Source organism: Lissotriton helveticus, chromosome 1_1 (genome assembly GCF_964261635.1).
Source record: "Lissotriton helveticus chromosome 1_1, aLisHel1.1, whole genome shotgun sequence".
NCBI classification, from domain to species: Eukaryota; Metazoa; Chordata; class Amphibia; order Caudata; family Salamandridae; genus Lissotriton; species Lissotriton helveticus.
Window position 1 is genome coordinate 1,721,232,413 of NC_136057.1, and position 24,727 is coordinate 1,721,257,139.

The 24,727-nt window shown below is 46.0% G+C and overlaps 1 protein-coding gene across 1 annotated transcript in view; it reads right to left on the reverse strand.

Annotated features, from left to right (window-relative positions):
• The window catches only part of LOC144833098 (keratin, type II cytoskeletal 80-like), an 85,132-nt gene extending 67,619 nt beyond the window's left edge, over positions 1-17,513 (reverse strand). The window contains exons 1-2 of the mRNA XM_078689143.1: positions 16,737-17,513; positions 9,128-9,348 (exon numbers count right to left, since the gene is read on the reverse strand). Of these exons, the coding sequence (XP_078545269.1) occupies positions 9,128-9,348; positions 16,737-17,090 (575 nt within the window). The 5' untranslated portion in view covers positions 17,091-17,513. The remainder of the gene's footprint in view (positions 1-9,127; positions 9,349-16,736) is intronic.
• Positions 17,514-24,727: the final 7,214 nt, after the last annotated feature.

Here is a 24,727-nt window from a genome sequence, read left to right on the forward strand (position 1 = left end):
AGCATTACACTTTATACAACATTTGCGCCTGTAAGACATTATATGATGCTCCACATGACTTCGCACTTTTTGGATTAACAATGATTCTCTCACATAATGACCTCACCTGGCCAACTACATCCCCAATTGCCCATATCTGTACCACCATTAAAATCGCATTACGGGCAACAGGTGCACACTCAATTGGTGTTTTCAAGTGATATTCTCGGAGATCAGCGTCCCAAAGGTTAGCCAATACCCACAGGAACAACCCGCTATTTGACCGTGCGTCAGGCTGTGTATTGTTTAAAAGAGACCCAAATATCCAGTGGACGAGACTTACTGGGTAGTGTGGAAGCATATAAATCATAATTGAGGTTACAGTGTTAGGCTATGTAGTCAGTCCCTGCACTTCGGCACCTCCTTCCGCCCCTATTTTAGTGCAACCTCCTTTTTTGCGAGTAGCAGCCCCAGTGCTGTGAACTTCCGGACCGATTTGTGTATGTTATTTACATATCCCAATAAGGTCATGGCCAGTGTAGGATCAATGTCAAAACCAATCATGTCCCCCAATGTGTGAAATATGTCGGTCCGGAAACTGCCAATCTTAGGGCAGGTCCAAGCACGGTACGCTAAGCCTGCATGTGGGGCCTTGCATTTGAGGCAGAAATGGGGCCTGTCCGGGTTTATTTTGTGTGACATGTCGAGTGTGATGTAAATTCGCGGTAGGAACTTGAAGTGAATAAGCTTGTGCCTGCTGTTCAAGGACACCTCTTTTGTTTGCAAGCAGGAAGAAGCCCACTGGTCATCAGTCATAGGGTGTCCCAGGTCCGCCTCCCATGCAGCCCGTAGATTGGTGACGTAAACTGAACTATCGCTACGCAGGCCCTATATAGTTTAGAAACCAAATGTTCCCCTGAGCTACTGTCTAGTACTAAGGAAAGGGGGGCTAGTGGGTCAGGTTCGACTGGAAAGCTGGGAACCCTTGCTTTTAAAGCTGCACAAAGGCGGGAAAGCACAAACCTATCCATAAATGAAGCTTCTTGAAACCTGCCTCCGCCAGAGACTGAGGAGGCCTGGCCCTCAATGTAAAAATCGCCTATTTTTGTCACATCAAATTTAGTTAGCGTGTGTTGCACTCTTCTTTCCCCAGTTATCGGTGTCCATCGATTATTCGGAAGCGGTAGGCTTGAGGAATACATACTCGGAGATCCCAGCATCCTGAGCAAATTTTGCCAGGCCCAACTGGTGGTGTACACCGTCTGGATGTCTAAGGGATTGCATGGGTAGCCCTGTAGCAACACCGTGCTCAAGGAGTCCGGGAGGACTAGATCTGCTTCAGGTCTCAAATAGGGGGTTTCTGGTGTCAGGATGGTACCTAGAGTGAGCATAACCGCACTGCACGAACAAATATTATAACTGAAGGTTTGGCACTCCCAATCCACCCCTATGGTATGGGAGGGTCATGACCTCCCAAAGAACCCTAGGGCGCCTGCCACCCCAAGTCAACCGAATAAGGTGGGTATTGGTGGTTTTAAAAAAGTGATTTGTGAAAGGTGAAGGTATGTTATTAAATAAATACAATAATTTTGGCTGTACGATCATCTTAATTAGTGCCACGCGCCCAGCAATCGAGAGTGGAAGCTGGTGCCATCTCTCAACTTGTTGCTCCAAGTTGTATATTGCTGTGCCATAGTTCAGTAATAGAACCTCAGTAGTGTTTAAGTGTACATGTATCCCCAAGTATTTGACGGAGTCGGAGCACCAGGCGAGTGGGTATTCACATTCCTATCTGACTGTGCCAGTGGTAAGAGGGAATATCACAGACTTATGCCAGTTTATTCCAGGGCCGAAAAAACTGCCAAACCGAACAATCTCTCTAATTAAGGGGGCCAAGTTGGTTTCAGGATCCCTGACATACAGTATTACATTGTCTCAGTATAGTGACCCCAATAATGGCCTAGTATTAAATTGGAGCCCTCTATGGAGGTGACGCTCCTGAAAATGCCTGATGAGGGGGTCCATTACCATTATGAAAAGCAGTGGGGACAAGTGTCAACCCTGACTTGTGCCTCGAGAAAGTGTGAAAGAGCGGGAGAGTGTTCTGTTTAGGCGCAGTCGAGCAGTGGGGGCTGAGTATATTAATGCAATAAGGTTGATAAACCCAAAGGGCAGACCTAACCTGCTCATGACCATCCAGATGAATGGCCATTCCAATGAATCAAAAGCTTTCTCTGCGTCTAATAGCACTGCAGCTGCCGGAGTAGCCGGGTTGATTCGGTGGAGGACCGCGAAGAGAGTGCATAGATTTAGGGAGGTGGATCTATGGGGGACAAATCTCAACTGGACAAGGGAAATTATTTTATCCGGCAACAGTGCAAGGTGCACAGAGATTGTTTTCGCCAGAATGTTATAATCAAAATTTAACAGTGAATGCAGTCGATACAATCCACAGTGTGAGAGGTCCTTGCCAGGCTTGGGTAATAGTATGATCACCGCTTTCCTCAGGGACGGTGAAAGCTGATTCCGCTCCAAGGATTCAAGGTAGACCTCCAGGAGCTTAGGGGCTAGGATATCTTTGTATCATTTATAAAAATCACTCATGAAGCCATCCAGGCCAGGGGGGGAGGCACCATTTAATGCTTCAATCGCATCTGTTATATCATCCTTTGAAAATGGCTCGGCCAGGAAGTCCTGCATATATTTGTCCATATATACACTCACAATCTCTTCAAAGTATTCTTCCTGTGACTCAGGGGAATGCACAAGCTCGGAGGTATAAAGTTCTTCATAATACCCTAGGAAGGTGTCTCGAATATCAGCTGTATCCGTCAGAGTAGGCCTGAAGTCAGTATCGATGGCTGTGATGTACGACTTAGAACATGGAGGTTGCAATAGTTGAGCTAGCGTACGCCCCGGCCTCTCGCCCTCCCCCTATTTGCGTGCCACCGCATCTTTGCTGAGGAAGTGAGATTCCCTTTCCGCCTCTTCCCAGAAGTCAAGTAATAACGTCAATCAACACCTTTCCCAATCAGCGGATTCTGGGGAATCTAAAATGGATATTTCTTCTCTATGGTGGCTAAAGTATTTCTCAAGTCCCTCAATACACCTGCATGCTTTGATATGGCCACTTCCCTGATATATGCCTTGAAGGCCTCCCAGAGAGTCGCCCACGTGCCCACTGACCGTGTTCAAATCAAAGTATTCTTCAATTGCCTCCCTAATTTCGTTGGCGAATAGGTAATCATTCAACGCCCTGCTCTGGAATCGCCATTGATGTTCATGTCCCTCTGGTCTGGAAATGCAAAGTTGCAAAGTTGCATGGTCCGAATAGGTGCGAGGGAGAATCTCAAGTGTGTTTTGCCATGTGTGCGGGATCGGGGCGAGCAGCCAGAAATCTAGTCTGGTCCAAGTGTTGTGTTGAGATGAGTAGTGAGTGTAACCCGGGTTCGCCGGATTACGGACCTTCCAGACGTCAGAGATGTGAAGTGTCTCGCACATTTCTAGCAATACCTTACGGGCCCGGGGTTTGGGATTTGCCACTCTAGAGGAGCAGTCTATGGTGCGATCTAAAAGTAGATTAAAATCTCCACCAAGTATCACACTACCGGTACTCATACGTAGAATATGGGCATCAGGCCCCTGGAAAAATTCAGGGCTGTCAACATTAGGGGCGTAAACACATACAAGAGTAACAATATGACCCATCAGTTTACCCACTACAATAACGTATGGCGCGTCTTGATCAGTGTGGCAGTCAGATAGGGAAAATGGTACTCTCTTATGGATTAAGATCGCCGTGCCGCAGGCATAAGTACTGTAATTGGAAAGAAAACAGTGTGCACCCCAGCCAGCCGCAAACCATGTGGATGCAGACTTTGGTAAGTGTCTCCTACAAGAAGGCAATGTCCACATTGTGCCGTTGCAAGTAATGGATCACATGTTTGCATTTTTTGGGGGTTATTATGCCCCCTAATGTTCCAGGTAATGAGGGACAGAGTCGAATGAGCAGCTCAGTCATTGACAGAAGTCGTTTGTTTCGTGTGGTGAACCCATGAGTATGAAGCACGCAAGGAGTGTCAACAGTCATGGTTTGGGTAGGGCTGGTAAAGAAATAACAACAAACAATTTGGAAAATTTCTCCTCCCCCCACCCCCTTCCCAACCTCGCGCCCCAGTACGCAAGGTAGATACCCAAATAAACAATAGCCTAATGCATCCTGAAAACACCCCATTTAGGAAAACAGGGACAATGACTGATGCATTTTAATCTGAGAGTTTAACAATGTGCTACGTACCTAGGGGGGAAGCAACGCTCCAATGGCGCCCAGCATAACATAATCAATATGAAAGAAACATAGCACTGCTGTCTTAACTATCATACTAATACAGATGTTGCATATTATCAATTTTCTTAGGCGTGAGATCAGAGATTGATGCGAAGGCGGAGCAAGTGTCATTCACGAGAAAAGAGTTCGACACTGGCAACAGATCCGCTATGGGGAGGCGAAGAGTCAGTAGCAACATCAAGTCGCTGACCATCAGAGCCTTTGTAGGACTTACAGAAGGCTTGAGCCTCCGTGGGAATTTCGAAAATGAGGGGGTCTCCCGTTGACATCAACCCACAGACGCAGACGCGCCGGGTACACCATACCGTATCTGAGGCCCAAATTCCGTAGCGTTGTTTTGACACCACCAGTAAACGTGTGACAGGCCTCCTGGACGATGAGTGTAAAATTCAGGAAAAAGGATACAGCCGATCCCTGCCATGTGATTGCACCACGTTCTCTAGGCAAGCGCAGTGGCCTGTCCCTGTCCCGAAAGTTCATTATGCGGGCGATGATCGGGCGCGGCGGGAGATCAGGATTAGGGTGTGGGCCCAGCGATCGATGCACCCATTTAACAACAAAACCAGGGGTGAACTCCTCCTTTCCAAAAATGTCAACCAGCAACGATTCCACAAAGGTGTCCATTCTGCCTGTGTTCGTCGACTCCGGGACCCCAATTATGCGAAGGTTATTGCGGCGACTACACGCTTCCAAATCTTCGTTTTTAATGGCAATGTCTTTGAAGATTTTTCCGTTTGTTCCAATCGTTTCGTCGTTTGACCAGCGCCATCTTCAAGATCTGAAATACGACCTTACGCTGTGTCTAACCGCCGATCTTGAATGTCTATTTTTGCCCCAAGGGAGTCCAAGTGCTTATCCAGCACGTCAAATCTGCTGTCTATTGACTGAAATCCGGCCCTGAGTTCCGCCAGTAATTTGGGGTGGGTTGAAGCAGCCCCAAGCGCCGCAACCCCAAGCGCCGCAGCCGAGCCCTGGGTACTATCCACCATGTCAACACTAGTTTCTTTTGCTTTTTCTGTGGCGATGGGAAAGGATAGCACTCTCTGCTTAGGGTCTTTTCTGCCCATGCCTGTGAGCCCGCAGCCAGTAAAAGAGCGCGCAACCATCCAAAGGAACAAGACCTGGTCGAGGTGAGGTCACGCAATTACTGTGCCAATGGTAAAGACGTTAAGGCCCTGCTGCCCTCAGAACTGGAGGCGAGCGGCGTCTGCAAAGTGCGAAACCGGCATCAGCCGTGGTGTGTGACCTACGAGGTAGGCCCCCAGCGTTTAACCTGCTGCGATGGAGTTGAGAGGCCGAGTGGGGGCCCACCCTTCAATGAGCGGGCTGTGGGGGATGTAGTAGTCAGGATAGCACAGGTCAAGCAAGAGGCCAGGAGAAGAGCACACAAACTGTACAGGAAGGGGCTGTCGCGTTCCAAGATCATGCCCAGATGCACCAGTCGCAGTTAAGGGTAGGCACACTCATCAGCCCATGCTTTCACCTCTCAGCGCCCAATGCTGTCCGTGGGCGTAGGTGTGTTGGCGTGTCCATTGCACGGCACTACAATGGAAATGGCGAGTCCACCTTGCAACACCCCAGGCAGCACAGCTCCGCAACAGTCCTGCGGCCGGATGGAAGCAGACTCACCGGTGTTTCGATACCCCTCCCGCAGCCCACGTGCAGAGTCCCCGGGCAGCTGTCTCCCTGGGGCACCGGTGTTCCCTGTCACCCCAGGGGCCTAAAGGAGCGTCAGCAGATCAGTGTGCAGCCCCCAGATCGGCAGTACAGCAAGGGGGAGTGCGCTGTGACGGCGGCATGGGGAAGGGCATGCAGAAGGGGATCACACAAAAAGCTCACCGCAGCCCGACATCCTCCTTCGGATCACTCGCACTCCGCCAGCACAGGTCCACAGGCCATGGACCGGAGGACCCGGCAGACAGCAACGCAGGCCGCAGCAAGCTCCGCCCCCTCAGGCCACGGAGTGGATTTCTGCGCGTTGCGGGCGACTCTGCGGGTCAGAGGAGTCGCTACTGGCGCTGCATCGAATGGGGATGCTCCACCTCATGGAGCTGAGTTTGGTGGCTCAGTGGACTAATGTGTCCATTGCAGAGGCCTGTGTTCGACCTCATGGTCACAGGTTCCAATACCGGCGGGTCCACTCAGCCTTTCATCCATCTAAGGTCGATAAAATGAATACCATTGAGTTGGGTAATAATAAACATCTGTTATTCAGCGCCAAGAGACCTCTGGGTGAACGTGCGCTTTACAGATAAACATGTTATGTTACTCGATGCTTCTACTCGAAGACAACAGGATAGGAGCTGGGACACCCGAACAGAGCTTCAATGCCGCGCTGCTATCTTGATCCACGGCTTGGCTCCGCCCCCTGCCTCTCTCTAATTTAATAGGTCTTCTCTTTTCTCCCTCTGTCTCCCATTGCTCTTGCAGTGTTACTCTCTCTCTCCCACTCATTGTCTCCCTCAACCATAACATATATCCCCATCCACAAAGCTGTACTCCTCCTCTAATGGTTCTGTCTACCTCTCACTGACAGTGTTTCATTTTACCCCTCGCTTGCTGGCTAGCTCGTTTTCAATGTGTGAATCTTCTTCTTTTATGTGTCTCCTTCCTTACTATCTTAGTTACCATACCTCTTTAGTTCACCCTTGCTGTACCTTATTCATCCTTGCTGTGTCACCTTCACATTGTCTTTCTATCCATCATTCTTCAACTCTCTGAATGTGTTTCACTTTCCCTTGCTTGGTCTCCCTTTCTGTGTCTCCTCCATTGTCATCTCTCCTTCCCCTTTGCTGTGTCTCCTTCTCACTTGATATCTCATTTTCTTTCTAAGATTTTCCTGTGCCACCATCTCCCTCACTCTGTGCTCAGTTTGAGTATCTCTTTCTTGCTCTTCATGTCTCGTTCTCCATTTCTATCTTTGTCCACTTACTCACTATGACTGTTCTCTCGCCTAATGTCCTTCTTCATTGCAATGCCCATTTGTCCGATACCAGGATACCTTTGCCAAATTTGTATACTTCTTGCTTGTTGTCTTCCAGTCTCCCTCAGCATGCCTCTTTGCCACCCATCATCTCTCCTCAGTGTCCATATCTTCACCATTTCCATTTCTTATTTTCCATCACAGCTTCCTCGACAATGTGCCTTCTCCCTCGCCATGCGTCACCTTTTCCTACTCATTGGCCATCTCTACTTCTCACTCGTCTATCCCCTATCGCTCACTACCCCCTCCTCATATTTTTTTCCTCTCTGTTACCCTGCCTTATCTTCACTGCCTTATCTCCTTCTACCTCATGGTATTATTCCATTTCCTCTCTGTGATTCCTCCCTCAGCTTGTGTCCTCCCTTGCTGAGCCTCTCTCTACTTCACTATGACACCTCTCCCTCATCATATCTCCTCACTCATCATGTTTCCCTCTTCCTCGCTATGCCTCCCTCTCATTCAGCATTTTTCCTTCTACTTTACCATGTTTCCCTGTCCCTTGCTGTACCTCTTTCTGTTTCCTGTACTGCCATAGCAAGCTCTCAACCTCAAGACTGTATTCATCTCCTTGCCCCTTTCCATCGCTCTAATTGTGACAAATTGCTCCTCACAATGCCTCCTTCTCCCTCTCCGTGTCTCAGCTATTCGATAAATATTTCTCTTTAATTTAATTGTGGGTTTATATAGCGCTAGAATCAACTCCCGGAGGAGTATCTCCGCGCTTCGACCGCTGGGGAACCCGTCCTGGCTCACCCTGAGAGATGGTCCCTAATGGGTATCTCTAAGGTGCGACCAAGCATCCCCGGCGGTCTGGGGGGCCGTTGTGAAGATGAGACAAGCTAATGCCCAGAGTTGCCGAGTGTGGTCCCTGACTGGAGTAGGCACCGAGGCGAGAATTATCGAGCCCGCTGACCCTGGTCCACGACCCTGCCGCGTCGGGAATCGAACCCTGGTCCCGGGCTGTCCTCTGCTTACGGGTCTGCCGCCTCTAACCAGTGAGCCACACCACTCCACTCTTTCTCCCTCACAGTTTCCTACTCGGTCACTATCACAACTTACTGTTCCTTCTTCTGGCTGACCTTGTCTCCTCCTGCCACCCCACTTCTCCTTATCACTCACAACTGCCTGAAAATGTTTCTGCACCCCTCACAGTGCCTTCTTCTCTCTCATCATGTCCCTGCTTTTCTGTCACTATAGACCTTCCCCCTCAATGTACCTTCTCTCTTCCCATCTCATCTTCACCTTCACTATATTTTGTATCCCTCTGAAGCCTCTGACTATTTTTACATCTCCTTCATCATGTTTCCTTCATGTTTTCTTCTCTCTTACTGTCTCCTGCTCCCCAGACATATATTTTTCCTTGCCTTGTCTCCTTCTCTCTGTGTATATGCCTACCTTGCTCTGTCTTCCTCACCAGGTCTCCACGTCCCTCACTCTGCTTACTTATCTCTTGTCCTCTCTTCTCCACTCATGGCACCTCTCTCTCACCTGCCACCTTCCGCTTGATGTCTCCCTTGCAGTGTCCCACTTACCACCCCATGTCTCAATATTTAAGACCATGTCTCCACTCTTCCTATTGTATCTTTTTGTCCCTCACCATGACTACTGTTTGTCCATATTTCTTTTTCGATCACCAAGTTTTTAACACTCTTGCTAAATGATTCTTCTGCGCACAATGTTGAAGTCTTGGAACTCATTACAAAGCCCAAATCTTCCAATCTGTTGGTGTTCTGGAAAATCCGACCAACTCCCTTTGGGTAGAAAATGATGCACAATTCAGCAGGTCCCCACAAAGTTTAGAAGCAAATAATTCTTACTTGTCTTTAAGGTCATGTACAGAGCCCACCATGTCCACCAGCTTGGACTGGCTGTCTCCATTCTCCTCGTAGACGGTGTTCAACTGCTTCAGCAGCCTATCGATATATGACTTGTAGAGGGCATCCAGGTTTGTGTGACTAGAATCCGAGGTATCGTCAGTAATCTCCAGCATGGACCACCGCTCCTGTAGAATCCGCTTCTCCTCCTCGAGGTACCGGATCTGCAATTGCAGAAGTTTTTTAAAGTGTGCTTTAAACCACATTTTGAATGTTAATCATAATCCATCAGGAAGTGGATTGCTTTCTTTCTGGCGCAAGAATCCCCCAGCTTTTGTGCTTGAGGGTCGGAGCCATACTAGATTTTCAGGATAACCACTGAAAATGCAAATAGTTTTTACTTAGGTACACTGTGTGTAAGTATATCTCATACCTCATGGTCACATAACCTGAAGACTGGGAAAGGATACAACCATAGTAGACCAACACTAGCCTCTCATGGTGTAATTTGACACAGAAACAGAGAAGCTGATGGAATGTGAAGCTTCTAGCCAGTACTAGTCTGTCTAATACCTATACTCTCCTTACTCAAAAATACTATGGGCCTGATTCACAAAGGTAACCTTACACCTATGTGTAAGTTTATGACTGACTGCTATTCACAAAGGTATTTTATTAACAGTGTCTTTACAACTGTGGAGTCTAGCACTGTCTTATCTTTATATGTGTGGAGACTGTAGTTGTAAAGATACTACTAGTAAAATACATTTGTGAATAGCAAACAATCGAAAAACATACACATAAGGGTAAGTTTACCTTTATGAATCAGGCGCTGCATCGCTGATTACTAGTGATCTGGAACAGTTTCAGGTATGTATTGCTCCCGATACATTCTGACACAGTGGGGTTCAGTATTTATTGGATTCGATAACTAGCCATTGTTACAAGTTTCATCCTATAAATGGGGCATTGCATGTGGATTTTGGCATTTACTGCACCAAAATCTGCATGTCCTGGTAATTACTGGACCTTTTTTCCCTTGTCAAAATCTAGTAGGTTTGACCTATTGAAATGTAGGGGCTGTGGGCTTTATTTCCCCTGGTAATTACAGAGTGTGATATGGTTGCACAACTCATAATTTGGACCACTGTGCAAAAAGGGGTTTGCACAATGGTTGGAATGTTCAACCCCATTTTGTTGAAATCAGAGTCTTTGTGGACTTCAGCTGTACCCATAGTATTGATCCCCTGTTGCTGGTAGTTATATCGTAGTTCATTAATTTTGACTGGAGCCAATAAGAAAGTGGTAAGAACCGAAAAAAATGGGGCATTTGAGGTGCATTGTAGGAAATGGCAGAAAGAGAAGAACTAATGCAGTAGTTGTAAGGAAGCTTTCTGTGTTTTTCTTAGATGGTGTTACCTTTTGGGAAATAGCGGGAGTACGGAATATTATGATGATATGTTATATTGTGTTGGTTTATATCATGTATTTATTTATTTAGCGTACGTCTCTGATGCCTAATAACACTTCAGAGAAAACCTGTAACCAGCATATAAAACCTACAACTGTAGTTAAAGACATTTCCTAACCCTGATTTAACTTGTTTTAGCACATAGGAAAAGGGGGAGATTGTTACAAACTTCGACTGCCGCAACTGAGAAACTTGGTCGTGAAAGGTGGCATTTCTTGTTTTAGGCACACACAGTTTGAACTGATAAGCAGACTATGTGACCTACCTTGGAGTAGGCCACCTGTGTTGTCAATCCAAAATATAGGAGTGTGGTCATGAAGTTCCTTGATGATGATGGTCATGGCACTTGAAGATGATTCTCCTCTGAACTGAAAGCCAATGTAAGGTTCTAAGCGATGATGGAGTTCCTCTTCTGAAGGCCCAGATTTTAGCTTGCTGGTTCATTTTGTACCAGCTAGAGGAGGCTTAATATTTATATTGGGGTAGCATGATAAATGGCACTGACATAGCCCAACAGTAATTTGGACTTTTCTTTAGAAAATGTCACTGAAAATCAATAACCTCTTCATTTGGACACCTCAGTTCATGCGTTATGAGGAGTTGTGGAATTCTGTGCAAACATGCCAAACATTAGGTTATTCCCCCATGCATGTAGAGACCGTCTAGCAAGGAGTGTCAGAGCCATAGAAATCAATTTACTTCTTCTAGGTGATTAGTCATATGTACCTTCAACCGAGGCATTAGACTGCATTCAGAATTTTTTGGTAGCAATGCCGATCCATTGACATCAGGTGGCAATGTATGGCTCAACCTGTGGATAAGCAAGATGCCAAATGAAATGACGAGGAAGGTCCATAAATGTTGTCTCTGGAGAAGAGGCTTTCAGTCCTGTCCTGAAGTACTTGAGAACAAAGTCCAAATATCAACCAGGACACAATCAAAAAGCTTGTCTCCTGAGAAAATAAATGCCTTTTTATCATAAGAAACATAAAAAACATAAACTATCTTCCACCTTTCGCCATCAAAAGCATGGAGGGAAACATGCCAGAGGGTTCAGAGATTACTCTGAATTGCCTTCTGAATCAATTCCCATGTTTGAAAATCTGAAAACTCAGGTCAGCTATTCTTGTGTTGGAGTCTCAGTTGAACTAATTCAGAGTTTTAGAAGACAATAGGGGCCAGTTTCAATATTTGAAGGCTGGGACATTAGTGCTGCTGCTCCTGGAGCAGAGTAATGTTGGCTCCACCTTCATTATTACTGATTAGGCCACATATACATATATTAAGGGCCTTATGTACTCATGTGGTGTAGTATGACGAGTGAAGTGCACTTAAAGCGATATGGAAAGTGCATTTACCATGTAACCTCAACATTTAAATGTGTGTACATTAATGATTCTTTTACAGTAACAACAAATTGCAGTTCTCATGTATATTTAACACGTGTATTTTAATAATATTGATTAATCTTTATATATTCATGTATTTGCTTAATGATATCTTGCATTTATTATATAATGGAACATGTATCAGTCAGAATTGCATTTTACATTTATAACGTAACTGCCTATGTACCTGTATTCACTCAATTACAATGTGTATTGAATCTTAGCTTTTGCTAACTTGAACAAAGTCCATAAGCATTTGGATTTCGCAATGTTTAACTTTCAACGTGAATGTTTTCTTTGGGTGCAGTGTTTTTGTTTCTTCTGTAGGTGCCTGGTGCGTGATCTAATGAATGAAGAAAGGCACATTGTGTGAAAAAAAATAGGTAAGCGTGAGGGGACTCAAGCGTGATAAAAATTAATGAGCAGAAGGGAGGACTACTGTCTGTGGATGGAATCCAAAGTTGCTTCGAATATGTGGATAAAAGAAGAAGAATTATGAGTTTTCCTGCCAAAGAGCATCATTTGAAGGTGGTCACTAATTGGACCGTTGATTCTGTTCTACAAGAGTCCTTGGGTGTATAATATGGGAATGCTCTTTTGCTTTGTTCCGATTCTTTTCAGACTAGGGGCGGTAAACACTTCTATGCACTATTCTCATTGCACGGCTTCATGCCATGCAATACTCTTGCTGATACCTTACTACTTTATTGGATCTAATCTGGGCTTAATGTAATACTCTTTGGAGTAGCTTCATTGGAGCAAATTGGAACCTGTTAAGAATTATAGGTAGGAGAACTAAAACTTTCAATCCCACCAACATACTATTTTTCGTATACTTATATATGCACAATTGCTATTTAAGTCCTCATCTGTTACTTGTTATTGAGGATAAACTTTTTTGCAGATTTGGCTTTCATTTGATAATCTTGTACTGCTATACTATGTTTCTGAGAATGATTTATATTACTTTGGGTTTGAATTTGCGATAAATCCATACTTAATCCTACTAAATGACTGAGCTTAACCACATAACTTAATGGGTTGCACTGTATTTGTGAATTGAAACTAATTTTTTTATTCCTCAAGCACTCTAAGAAGATAAGTCACGGGGGGGTAAGAAAGAGGGTCCAACTCTTCCGCATTAGCACTCCTATGGTGCCAGCTGCTCTTGCTACCCTTGCAGCAGTGCCACTGGTTCTGGCTTTGGTTTCAACCAACCGTTTTCTTACTCTCAGCCTGGCACTATCGCCAACTGCAGTGGAAAAATCAAAAAGGCCAACTTTACCCCACTCTATGCCTATGGCACCAGTCCCAGCATTGGTCCCGACATCAGAATCACAGCTCGGAGTTCCAGCTTTAATCATGTCACAGACCCCTGAAACAAATATTATACTTAAGGGGGCAAGAAAACGTATTGATAGCTATTTATTTGATAAGAGGAGCCAGATATTAACCCCTTGTGTGCTTCAGACGGCCCCCCGCCGTACGACTTCATGGGGGGCGTGTGCTGATGACGGCCGGGGACCGTCCGAAACCAGCCCACTCAATAAAACCCCCGCACAGCGTGAAAATTCGAGCAGTGCGGAAGGGGTTAAGACGTTCATAAGACCAGGAGCCGTTTCAAGGTTACATGAAATCTCTGTATTTAACTCAGAGACTCTTTCAACTGTAGGGATGAAGATGATGAGGGAGGCCTAGGACCTCCTCCTAACTGACAGTTTCAATGCAGGATTTTTCCTGGATCTGCAAAATGGAAGCAGCTTCAATAGCTTTCGAGGTGCACCTTCAGGACAGAAGTGGGTGTGGTGGACACTGCGATGTCAAATTTACTATTGTAACTCCAGTCCTAGAATATTTGAGGATAGTGCAACTTTCCCCAAAAAAGTCAAGGAGGCTTATTTACTATTCTAACTTTACTACTTGCACATTTTGGTGAAAGTTAATATTCACCAAGCTTAAAAAAATAGGTTAAAAAAAGTGGTAATTTTGCATTAACCGAAGTGCTCCCCTAAGAGTGCCATTAAAGGCAAAATAATAGTAATACCATGTCATCACACCCGGCAATCCTTACACTTACTTCACAGCTGTCCAAGTTTTAGTAGCAACTGCTATTACGGCAGAATGGTGGGCGGAGGACGGGTATGAGTTGGAGGGGCGGGCGGACAACAAAAATAAAGGGAAAAAAACGTACCTTCCCCTCGCCAATCGCCACACTTCTTCTTTCTGCTAGGCTACCAGACTTCCCTGCGGTCAATCCCAGCGCTTCTCTCATTCATACGAGAAGCGCTGGGATTCGCCTGAGCTGGCTTTTTTTCCACTCCAAAGGGGACTGGGAGCCTACGCCTGGTATTCTATCCATCCGGTAATGCAGCTCGGGTTGGGGAGATGTCAGTGCGCATGACGGTTTGGCCGTCCTCAGACAGCAGGCTAAACCGTCATGCGTGCTGAGTGCAGTGCCACCACTCCTCCTGTGACTGGCCCCCGCGATGACCCCGCCAGCAAGATGCGGCAGGAAAGGAAAGATAAAACGATAATAAACACTTTTTATTATCTGTTTGATTTTTCACATTTTGAGGCTTCTGTAAGGGGAGGCGCCGCTCCTCCACCATATCGGATGAGCTGCCACTGCCAAGTTCACTCAGCAGTGATCCATTTCCTTTGTTCCTCTTCTTACCTGTGCCAATTACTGTAGGGAAATCATTCCTCCGTGAAGGCCTTAGCATGGGATCAATCCCTAAAACATCTACAGATGTCTACCAAGAAAGCTTAGGGTCAGGGTGTCCTAAGGAACCACACACTTAGGGAGAGTAGGGCAACAGGGGAGTCTTACAAGCCATACTGGATGGTGTACGCATCTTCCGATGTCAATATTAGCAGCAAGACGCAGGTGATGTCTCCTGTCTGCAGCTATAATCACTGTCTCTGAAAGGCCTTTCCCATTTTAGCTGTGGTTTACTGCACATTGCTAGCATGACTGTCACTCAGAAACCCTCTACATCTCACGAACAGTCTAATATCGAGTACTAGCATTACTGTTTGTACCAGGTCGTCACTATCTCAACTGTCATCTACTCGCCTCTGCTAGCAGGACTATCTGAGCAGTCATCTGCTGTCTCCCACAATTACCTGTCAGAGGCCTTCTCTAGTTGAGGTGCAAACCAGCTTGACTGAACCTAAGAAACTTTTTACTGCACCAAACATGAACATAGAGTCTGTCACAGGGTGAGTTACGACAAACACTGTTGAAACACCTCTGTCAATGAATCTACCATCAAGATAGCCTAGAAAGGAACCAATTGGAAGAAGGGGACTTTTCCCTTCATGGACCTGCACTGTGGACTCTCCTCAGATTCTTTCCAGGGGAACGCTTCCGAAGGGTAGAGTCTTTGATAATTCCCTTAATAGTCAACCTGCTTATGCATCTTTGCTCCTCCTGGTTGGGGAGTAAGAGGGAGAAAGAGAAAATATAATTGTAGTCACTATGGAACTTTTACTGCAATAGTGGAACTGCATTGTTCCACTATTATCGCACTGATTACTTCCAGGCTAGATTATTGTAATGAACTCTACCTTAATATTACCGCTGCATCTCTGTACAAACTTCAGCTGGTTCAGAATGCATCTGCAAGACTGATCTTAAACATCCCTAAATACCAATCTGCTTGAAAAGGTATTCGGCCTTCACATTGGCTACTGATAAAGGAAAGCATCTCATCCAAGACTCTTACTACAATTTATAAGGCAGTACATTGCAAGGGTCCTTCCCAACTTCAATCTTTGTTCCACCGATATATCCCCGAGCTTAAACTTGCGCTACCTAGATTAAGCTCAAACTTGCGCTACCTAGATTTAGAAGATCCAGATGGGGAGGTCGTGCTTTTCCGGTGGCCACTGCCAAGCTTTGGAATCTTCTCCCCTCTACATTGTCAATGCTAGTTATCTCTCTATCTTTAGAAAACTCCTGAAAACCTGGTAATTTCCTATTTAACTGGTGACTGTGTTCCCTCCTCCTTTCTGCGTCTGCTTAGTGCCTTGACAACTACGGGTATAGTACGCTCTATAAATGCTATCTTATCTTATCATTATTGGGAAATGCTGAGTGCGGAACGGGCAGTACGGAGAGCCAGGGACAGAGAAAGGAGTAGGAAGGGTATCAGGAAACCAGAGACATTGAGGGCTGGACATAGATATATGACTAGTGGGGCAGGGACAGAGACTTGGGACTAGGAAGCAAAACAGGGAGTGGGACACTGGAAGTGATGGGCAGAGTAAAAGAAGCCTGGAGAGCAGGACTGTTCAAATAGGAGCCAGGAAGGAAGTGAGGCCAAGGAACAAGGCAGTGAGTGAATAAAAGTAGGAGCTCACAAGACTCTCCAGTGGCATGCAATATTTTTTAATTGCACTACAGTGCAGAGGCTGGACCAAGAAAGTCACGTGACAGTCACGTGGTGCAGTACCTGAGTGCCTAATCGCCCTTGTCAGCTGAAAGCTGAATTTAGTGCCATTTGGGTACACAGATTGACAGTAAAGATTGGAGCCTGTATCGATCCCTCATACAGTCTACAAGTCTGTCTGATAGTGCCCGTGAACGTCTCAGGCAATGGTTTCTTCTTAATATTACATATAGGGTTCGAAGAAGCATCTCTCCTTTCTCCCCCAGCGACTCTCCGTCTCTAACTCATTGCTACCACTCCTTTCCCCTGCCTCCGACTCACCGAGCCCACACGGGCCAACTAAACAGTCTCCTTCTCACCTTGTCTTTGAATGACGCACACTCGTCGTCCTGGGTCGTGTCGAGATTGGCTCCGTTCTCCTGGAACGTCACCCTTTTCCTGGATGACGTGCGCGGGGCGCTATCAGAATCGCTGTCGGTCGACTGCGCGGAATGGCCGCCATTGGTCGTCACGTGGGTGAAAGAGGACGTAGCTGCGTAGTCGTTGCTGTTAGAATCGGTGGCCCCGTTGAACATGGAATGGTAGTCTCCGACGACACCCCCACCGGAAGAGCCACTCACGGCTGAGCGCACCTTTACCTTCTGGACGACAGTTTCGCTGGTGGACGTACTTTTGCTCCGATGGAGCCAGAATGGCTCGAGACCGCTCGCCATGGCAGCAACCTGCACGGGATCTGGGGCAAAGTTTCAGGGAAGGACGAAGCAGCTTGCTGGGAAGATTAATGTTTTCCTTGGGAGCGAGTACAGATTGCAATCCGCCCGCTCACAGCAGTGTTTCAGCGTAACATCCCTAACACCCTGGCACCAGTAATTGCTTTAAGGGTGTGACTGTTTTTGCAAATTTTCCAGACCGACCTGTTGTCTTTTTCTTATTTCTCAAGCACGTTGTTTGAGTAGAGAAATATACATATTACATCTCGAAGCAGATAATTGTGAGAAAAACAGCACAGATGCAAACACCTAAAAACAGGTATAAAGGCATACACCGAACGATTAAACTTGTAGTGACAGAAAGCCGAAAAGCAGACCTGGTAAAACAATACAGGTACTGTACCAGATGCCTACAAAGGCGGAGGCAAACTATCAGAGCCCGACGGGCAGAGGAATGCACAAGGAAGCATACAGACTTACTGGCACTGCCACTTAAAGAGAAACGCACAGACATGGCACGGATTAACAAAAAAAAATGTTTCGGCACCCCACTCCCCTGCTCAAATTTAATCCAGCAAAGTAACACATAATCACATACACACATTTACAGAAAACGCACAGAAGCAAGCTTCAAATAAACATACTGAAAGATACACACTAATCCACAGACAGGTAGACTCTGCCACCGAACTCAGGCGATAACACACACATTGTCACAGAAAGATAAACACCTAGACACATTGGGGCAGTCAGGGGTGGCTTTTCAGCAGTGCAAAAAAGGAAAAATAAAATGATAATAACGCAATGTGATTTTCATTTTATTTTTCCATAGTGGCTCAGTTGTGGGTGTGGGACAGGGTTGGGCTGTAAACAGCAGGGGAAGGAGCGGTGGGAACTCTCTGTGTGCATGACGGGTTGGCCGGCCATCTTGTATTGCACAGCCTAGGTGGAGAACATGCACAGGATGCTAGTCCCTGTCTGAGCGCCGAACCACGGCGCTCAGAGCAATCACGACGCTGCTGACAGCAGCGTTGTGATTGGCTTAGGGGAGGCTATGTGCTTCCTGCTTCTGGGACTTGTCAGGAAGAGAAACGGCAACAGAGGAGGGATGGTGGCAGTGAAGAGGTAAGTCTCAATTTTATTTTCACTCCCTCACCCGCCCTGCCACCCCCAATCCGTGCCAGCTGCCACTGCAGAGAAGGGGCTGAAACTCACAGATAATTAAACACACAAATCTGCACAGAACGTATAGATAAACATACACAATCAGGTACAGCAACAGAGAATCACACGCTTTCAGATTGATACACACTTGCTGAAAATTCCAAATAAACGCTCACAGCCCCCAATGCATGACCATTTACAGGCACACATCCATCACATGTTTTTAGTCAGTAAGTCACCGACGAGGCCAAAGTTAAAATCAAACTACAACTGATCCTGCTCCGGCAAGTGAATCTGAGTACTCAGGCAATTCTAGTAGGTCGTATGTCACACTGTTAACCATGCTTGATCTGAAATGTCTGTCTGTACTTTTATGGATAGATCATATCCGAATAAAGATCAATAAAACTGAAATGTTACTACTTCCTCATCTGTAATAGTGGCAACAATGGTGTCTTCCCTCACCTGGACAAAGGCAACATCCTCAATCTTTACCTACCTGTCGATACGCCTTTCAGTGCCCAGAATACTGCAGCCAGGCTGAAATTTACAAAGGAGCTCTCAGGCATCATCAACCGAACGAGAATTCACCTTATTGGCTACACATCAAGGCACATGTGACCTTTAGAGCAGGGCAAAATGAGCAGAAGCTTTATCTGGATTAATTCTCAGTGTCCCATTCTCTCTGCCTAAAGGCTCTATGGGACCATCCGGGTCACAGAGCAACCTATAGAGCTCTGTAGTGTCCACCCAAATATACATTCATTGCTCCATCAAGCCATGCGTTTGTATGTCCACAGATCAATATGCAGTGAATCACATGCTCACCTTTCTGTTAAACCAAATGTTTCATTAAAATCGTTCCCTGTGAGTTTGGGTTAACTAGTGTGCCACAGAATGTGACAGAGACCTCTAGCTGCAGGTTCCTTACCTTAGAATTATCCCCAGGTATCAGACTGGTAAGCAGTACCCCTGCATGCCGGTATGTGACATCCTTCAGCATTGGTCGTGCTGAAAGTGAATTGCGTGCTGCCTATAAAGGTGCCACCCCAGCGTACTGACGTCTGTTCTTTTCTTCCCATGCCAGTCAGCGCAGATCTGTAGAAGAGCTATCTCCAGTCACTTTTTGACTGACCTTTATGCAACCCTTTTGTCAAAGATTTTTGAGACATTTTCTCGTGGTGTGGCAGGGATGTCCGTGAAGCAGGCTGACTTTAAGCCCTGTGACTCCTGTCACCAGTAAATGTTGGTGACAGACCCACACTTCGTCTGCCTCTTGGGCATCCAGTGGGAGGCAGGATATGCCATCACCTGCACCACTGGAGGTCAATAGCATCTGACCGCTGGGTTTTTCCAGATTATCCGAAGGGGCCCTCCATGACTACCACTCCACTCATGCCACCCACATGCGATAGGCTGATGAAGGACCATTTCTCCTTATTTCTCCAGGAAGTGACAGTTCTCTTGGCCAAGGGAGCCACAGAGAGGATGCCGGCATCAGCAGTATGTCGTGGTTGCTATTACCGCTACTTTCTGGTGCCCAAGAAGGATGGAGGTCTTCATCCTGTCAAAGGCATGCTCCCTTTCAATTTCTTCCTGAAAAAGGAGAAATTCAAAATGCTCATGCTCGCTCAAATCCTGTCTGCCCTGGACCCAGGAGACTGGATGGTAGCATTGAACTTGCAGGACGCATACTTTCTTATCCCGATCCTGCCTGCCCACTGAACATACCAGTGGTTCATGGTAGATAATGAGCACTTTCAGTTCACCATGCTCCCCTTTGGCCTTCCCAGTGCCCCTTGGCTTTTCACCAAGATGATGGCTGTGGTTTCAGCTCATTTGCAGCGATCAGGGGTGCCAGACTTCCTTTATATCCGCAATTGGCTGTTGAATGCATACTCACCCCAGGTGGTCGTCTCCCACCCCTAGACTACGGCAGACCGCCTTCACTCACTGGGGCTTACTATGAACGTGCCAATGTCACACCAACCCCTTTTTAGATGCATCCTGTCTTTGGAGCTGTTCTGGACACAGTGAAGTTTCGGGCTTATCCTCCCGATCGAAAAATCCAGATATTCAGGCTATGATAGCGATGTTTCATCCTCTATCCTAGATTTCGGCTAGACTGACTCTGAGCCTGCTGAGCATCATGGCCGCCTGCATCCTGTGTGTGACACATGCCAACTGGCATATGCAGGCTCTGCAGTGGGACCACATTTTCCATTGGGCGCAGCATCAGTGAAATATCTCTGACATGGTCTAGATCGCTGAGGGCACTGCAAAATATTTGCATCGGTGGTTAACAAACCGTGATTGGTTCAGCAGCAGACCCCTCTCCCTTCCCCAACCAGATCTGACCGTAGTGGTAGATGCATCACTCCTAGGCTGGGGCAGCCATCTGGGAGAGGTGGAGATCAGAGGCCTCCGGAAGAATATGGACTGCACACTCTACATCAACCTTTTGGAACTTCGAGTGATCCAACTGGCATTGAAAGCCTTTCTAACCTCCATAAAGGGAAGGCCAGTGCAGATGTTCAAGACCAACGCCATGTGGTACTGCAACAAACAGGGTGGTGTGGGTTTGGGGATCGTTTGTCAAGAGGCCCTACATCTCTGGGCATGGCTGAAAAGATAGGGCATTTCCCTAGTAGTTCAACACTTAGCTGGATCTCTGAACGTAGGAGTTTATGAACTCAGCTGAAGATGCCTAGCGGTTCACAAATGGTATCTTCATTCAGAGCTGGTGTATGGTCTCTTTCAGCAGTGACGAAAGCCGTGGTTAGATCTGTTCACCACTGCTGAGAACGCACAATGTCAGAAGTTCTGTGTGCCGTAGATTCCAAGGTGGCTGTTGCTTGTAGACGCTTTATGTCTCAAGTGGAGCTCCAATCTCCTGTACCCCTTTTTGCTCATACCACTCCTACCCAGAGTTCTCAAGAACATCAGGAACGACCGGGCCAGACTCGTCCGTTTGGCTCCTGACTGGGCTCGGAGAGTCTGGTTTCCTGAGCTGTTGAGCATGGCCATCGGTCCTATGATCAGGATGCCCCTTTTGAAGGATCTTCTCACATAGCAGCAGGGGAGGGTTCTCCACCTGAACCTGTCAATGCTCCACTTTCATGCGTGAAGATTGAGCAGCAACATTTGGCAGCTTTCGGCCTTCCACACGAATTCTGTAACCTCCACCAAGACGGTATACGCCGGCCATTAGAGCAAGTTTGTGACATGGCGTACAACCAAACAGGTTAAGCCTTTATCTGCACCCCTTTCCCACGTTCTTTTGTTTATCCTTACCCTGGCCCAGCAAGGCTCTGCATTATGTTCATTGAAGGGTTATTTATCGGCTATCTCCCCCTTCCTGCGTTAGCCAGATCAGCCTTCTCTCTTCAAGTCTCTAATTGTAAATAGGTTCCCCAAACGTTTGCAACAGTTATTTCATCCAGATACCTTTGTTGTGCCTCAATGGGATCTTAACTTGGTTGTTACTTTTCTAATGTAATCTCTCTTTCGGCTGCTTTATACCTGCCCTCTTAGGTTTCTCACCATCAAGACAGTCTTTCTGGTGGTAATTACATCTGCCCAGAGGGTCAGTGAACTGCAGGCCCTGTCATCCCAGGCTCCATATGTCTCTTTCTTTCCAAACAAACTTCTTGCTGAAGGTGGTCCCCATAGGCCAGCCCATGACTTTGCCTACTTTTTATGCTTCTCCTAATCCCTCTAAGGAAGAGGAGATACTCCACCGTCTGGACCAAAAAGAGCTTTGTTGTTCTACCTTGACCGCTCAATACCGTTTCTGGTGGACGATCAACTCTTCGCGGGATATGTTGGTACCACAAAAGGGAAGGCCTTATAGAAACACACCATCTCCCAATGGATCATAGTCTGCATTATGATCTGCTATGCATTGGCCAAGAAGCAAGGGTTTGCATGTTCATTCCACCAGAGCAAAGGCTGCGACCACTGCGTTAGCACACAGAGCTCTGGTCCTGGACATCTGCCAGGCAGGAATTTGGACCTCACTGCATACTTTCACCAAGAAATACAGCCTGGACAGTTCGGTCCATCGGAATGGACACATTGCCTGTTCAGTCCTGCATGACTTCCTAGTCTAAATCAAGTTTGCAGACCCACGTCTGGAGAGGCATTGCTTGAGTATATATTCTAAGGTAAGGAATCTGAGGCTATAAGTCTCTACCAGATGAACAAGTTACTTACCTTCGGTTGCGCCTTGCAGATTCCTTACAGACCCACCCATCCTCCCCACTCTGAAAACTGATTTATAGATCCAAGGCTGCTCCCTTTTCAGGGCCCTAGTTCCACAAACCAGTGATCAGTGTTCTTCGTGGCTCCATACTCCTAGCGTGGATAATAGCAAAAAGAAACTGATGCCAGCGCGATGGGGTGGCACTTATATAGGCACAGCACACATAATTTCCAGCATAGATGAGGCTGCCGACTCCATGCAGAATGGAATAACACCAGCCACCGGTGTACATGCATACTGCTCACGAAAAAATGTCCAGATCCAGTCTGACGCCTAGGCATAATTCTAAGGGCAAGAATCTGTGGCTAGAGGGAGTCTCAACTAGAAAAGGCTGTTACAGAATGAAAGTAACTTGTCTATTTCTCATTGATCCTACTCAGGTCATTAGGTTCTACGCTTGGTGCATGTAATTTTGGCCTCCCACATTCTATGCTCCAGGAGCCACTGTTAGTCTCTAACTAAGTAGATGTTGAGCAATCTTTTACTACTCCGATGTTTAGGAAAGTAACTCTGCTATTTTCTCCCCTCAGTTTTGATAGTTTGGGCCTAACCATTTCTACCAACGAACAAAGTCACATTCTTAACAGGCACAGTAACATTAGGTTAAATACCTTACTTATACTCTAAATCAATAGATTTCAGTAATACATCCCAAACAAAAAAGAACTGGAATTCTAAATGTCACCAGTAAAACAAAAGCTGCCCATGATGATATGAGACTTGGACCCTCATGATGTGTTGGTCGAAGTTAGCTGCGGGAAAACTCGGTCAGTAGCTCTGATTCTGGTCGAAATCTCTCCATCTAAATCCAGATGCTATGAGTTATAGTTCCTGAATAAAGAATAACTTTACAGACTCCGAAATACCCGTTAAAATATATGCTTTCCCCAAATCCATGTACTACTCTACTGACATTTACCATATGCATTATGCAGGTGGTAAATATTAGTGGGGGCTAATGTGCCTTGAGGGGTGGGGGGCAGGGCACACGAAGGGGCCATGGGAGGCTGTGCTGCAGGGCAGTGAATGGATGTAGGCCTAGAAGTGGGGAAGCCAACAAATTAACAGGGAGAACTGAGCCAGAGTGAAGCCAAGGGCCTGGCTTGGCTCTTAGAGCCAATGCACGAGGTAAGCCCTGAAAATGTTTGCTGTATAAATCATACAACAATCATAATGTAAAATATGATAAAGTCTCTTACATTTTTTTAAAACGTGTCTGTCGTTAACATGGATGCTTTGACATTAATACATCACAATATATCACTAAACTGAGAAGTACTTATTAAACAGGATAGTTTTTAAACATGAACCATTAGTGAATTAAGAGGCAAGACAGTTGTCATGTAAACCTTGTATGTGACCCACATTATTATAGAGCAACATTACAATCTATTAGGTCCAACTCAAAAGGTTTTTGTGCAAGGGATATTTTAAAATCACATATGTGGAAGTGCTTTCATACGTGATAATGAAGAAAACAGGGTTTTGCCAAAATAAAATAGTTTCCTAAGATCACACAATTTAAGAGGGGAAATCCATGATTTATCCATGTTTTCTGGTTTCACTTTTTACAGATCAGACAATAAATAGCTATTTATTTGTCTCTCCTTTTTTAGGTTACAGCCTTATTTTTCCCTCTTTGTGCATTTTTCTGCAGTTTTTGTACAGTGCGAACTCGACCTAAAGGTATTGAAGTGCTTTACGTGAGCACCAGTTACATTACACAAGGTCACATTCATTTTATATATTACGTGATTTGTCCAGATTCACAGGATGTTGAGCCAGCACCGAGGCTTAAACCTGGTTCCCGAATTCAAAAGTCCGCTGCTCTGGCCATAACACCACATACTGTGTAGAGGGAGGGTGGCAGACAGAAGCTACACAGAAGCTTGGCTTATTATGGGCTCGGTGTTCCAAAAAGACATTGAGCTGAGCCAGAGGCAAGCTTCAGGCTCAAGCCTGGCTTGAGCTTTCAGTTGCTCACCCACTGGTGTTTAGACAGAATGTTGGTACCAAAAATATTGTGAGACGAAATATCATGTCAAGAATATCGAGGGCAAGAATATTGTGAAGATAAGTTTCTATAGGTAAGCAACATTTTACTATGTATATCTCTACATATGTGTACCTTGACAATACATATATCTTCAAGGTATGTAGATGTGGAGTTAAGAATAGTAAATCTAAACTTGCGTATTTGCACTTACCATCT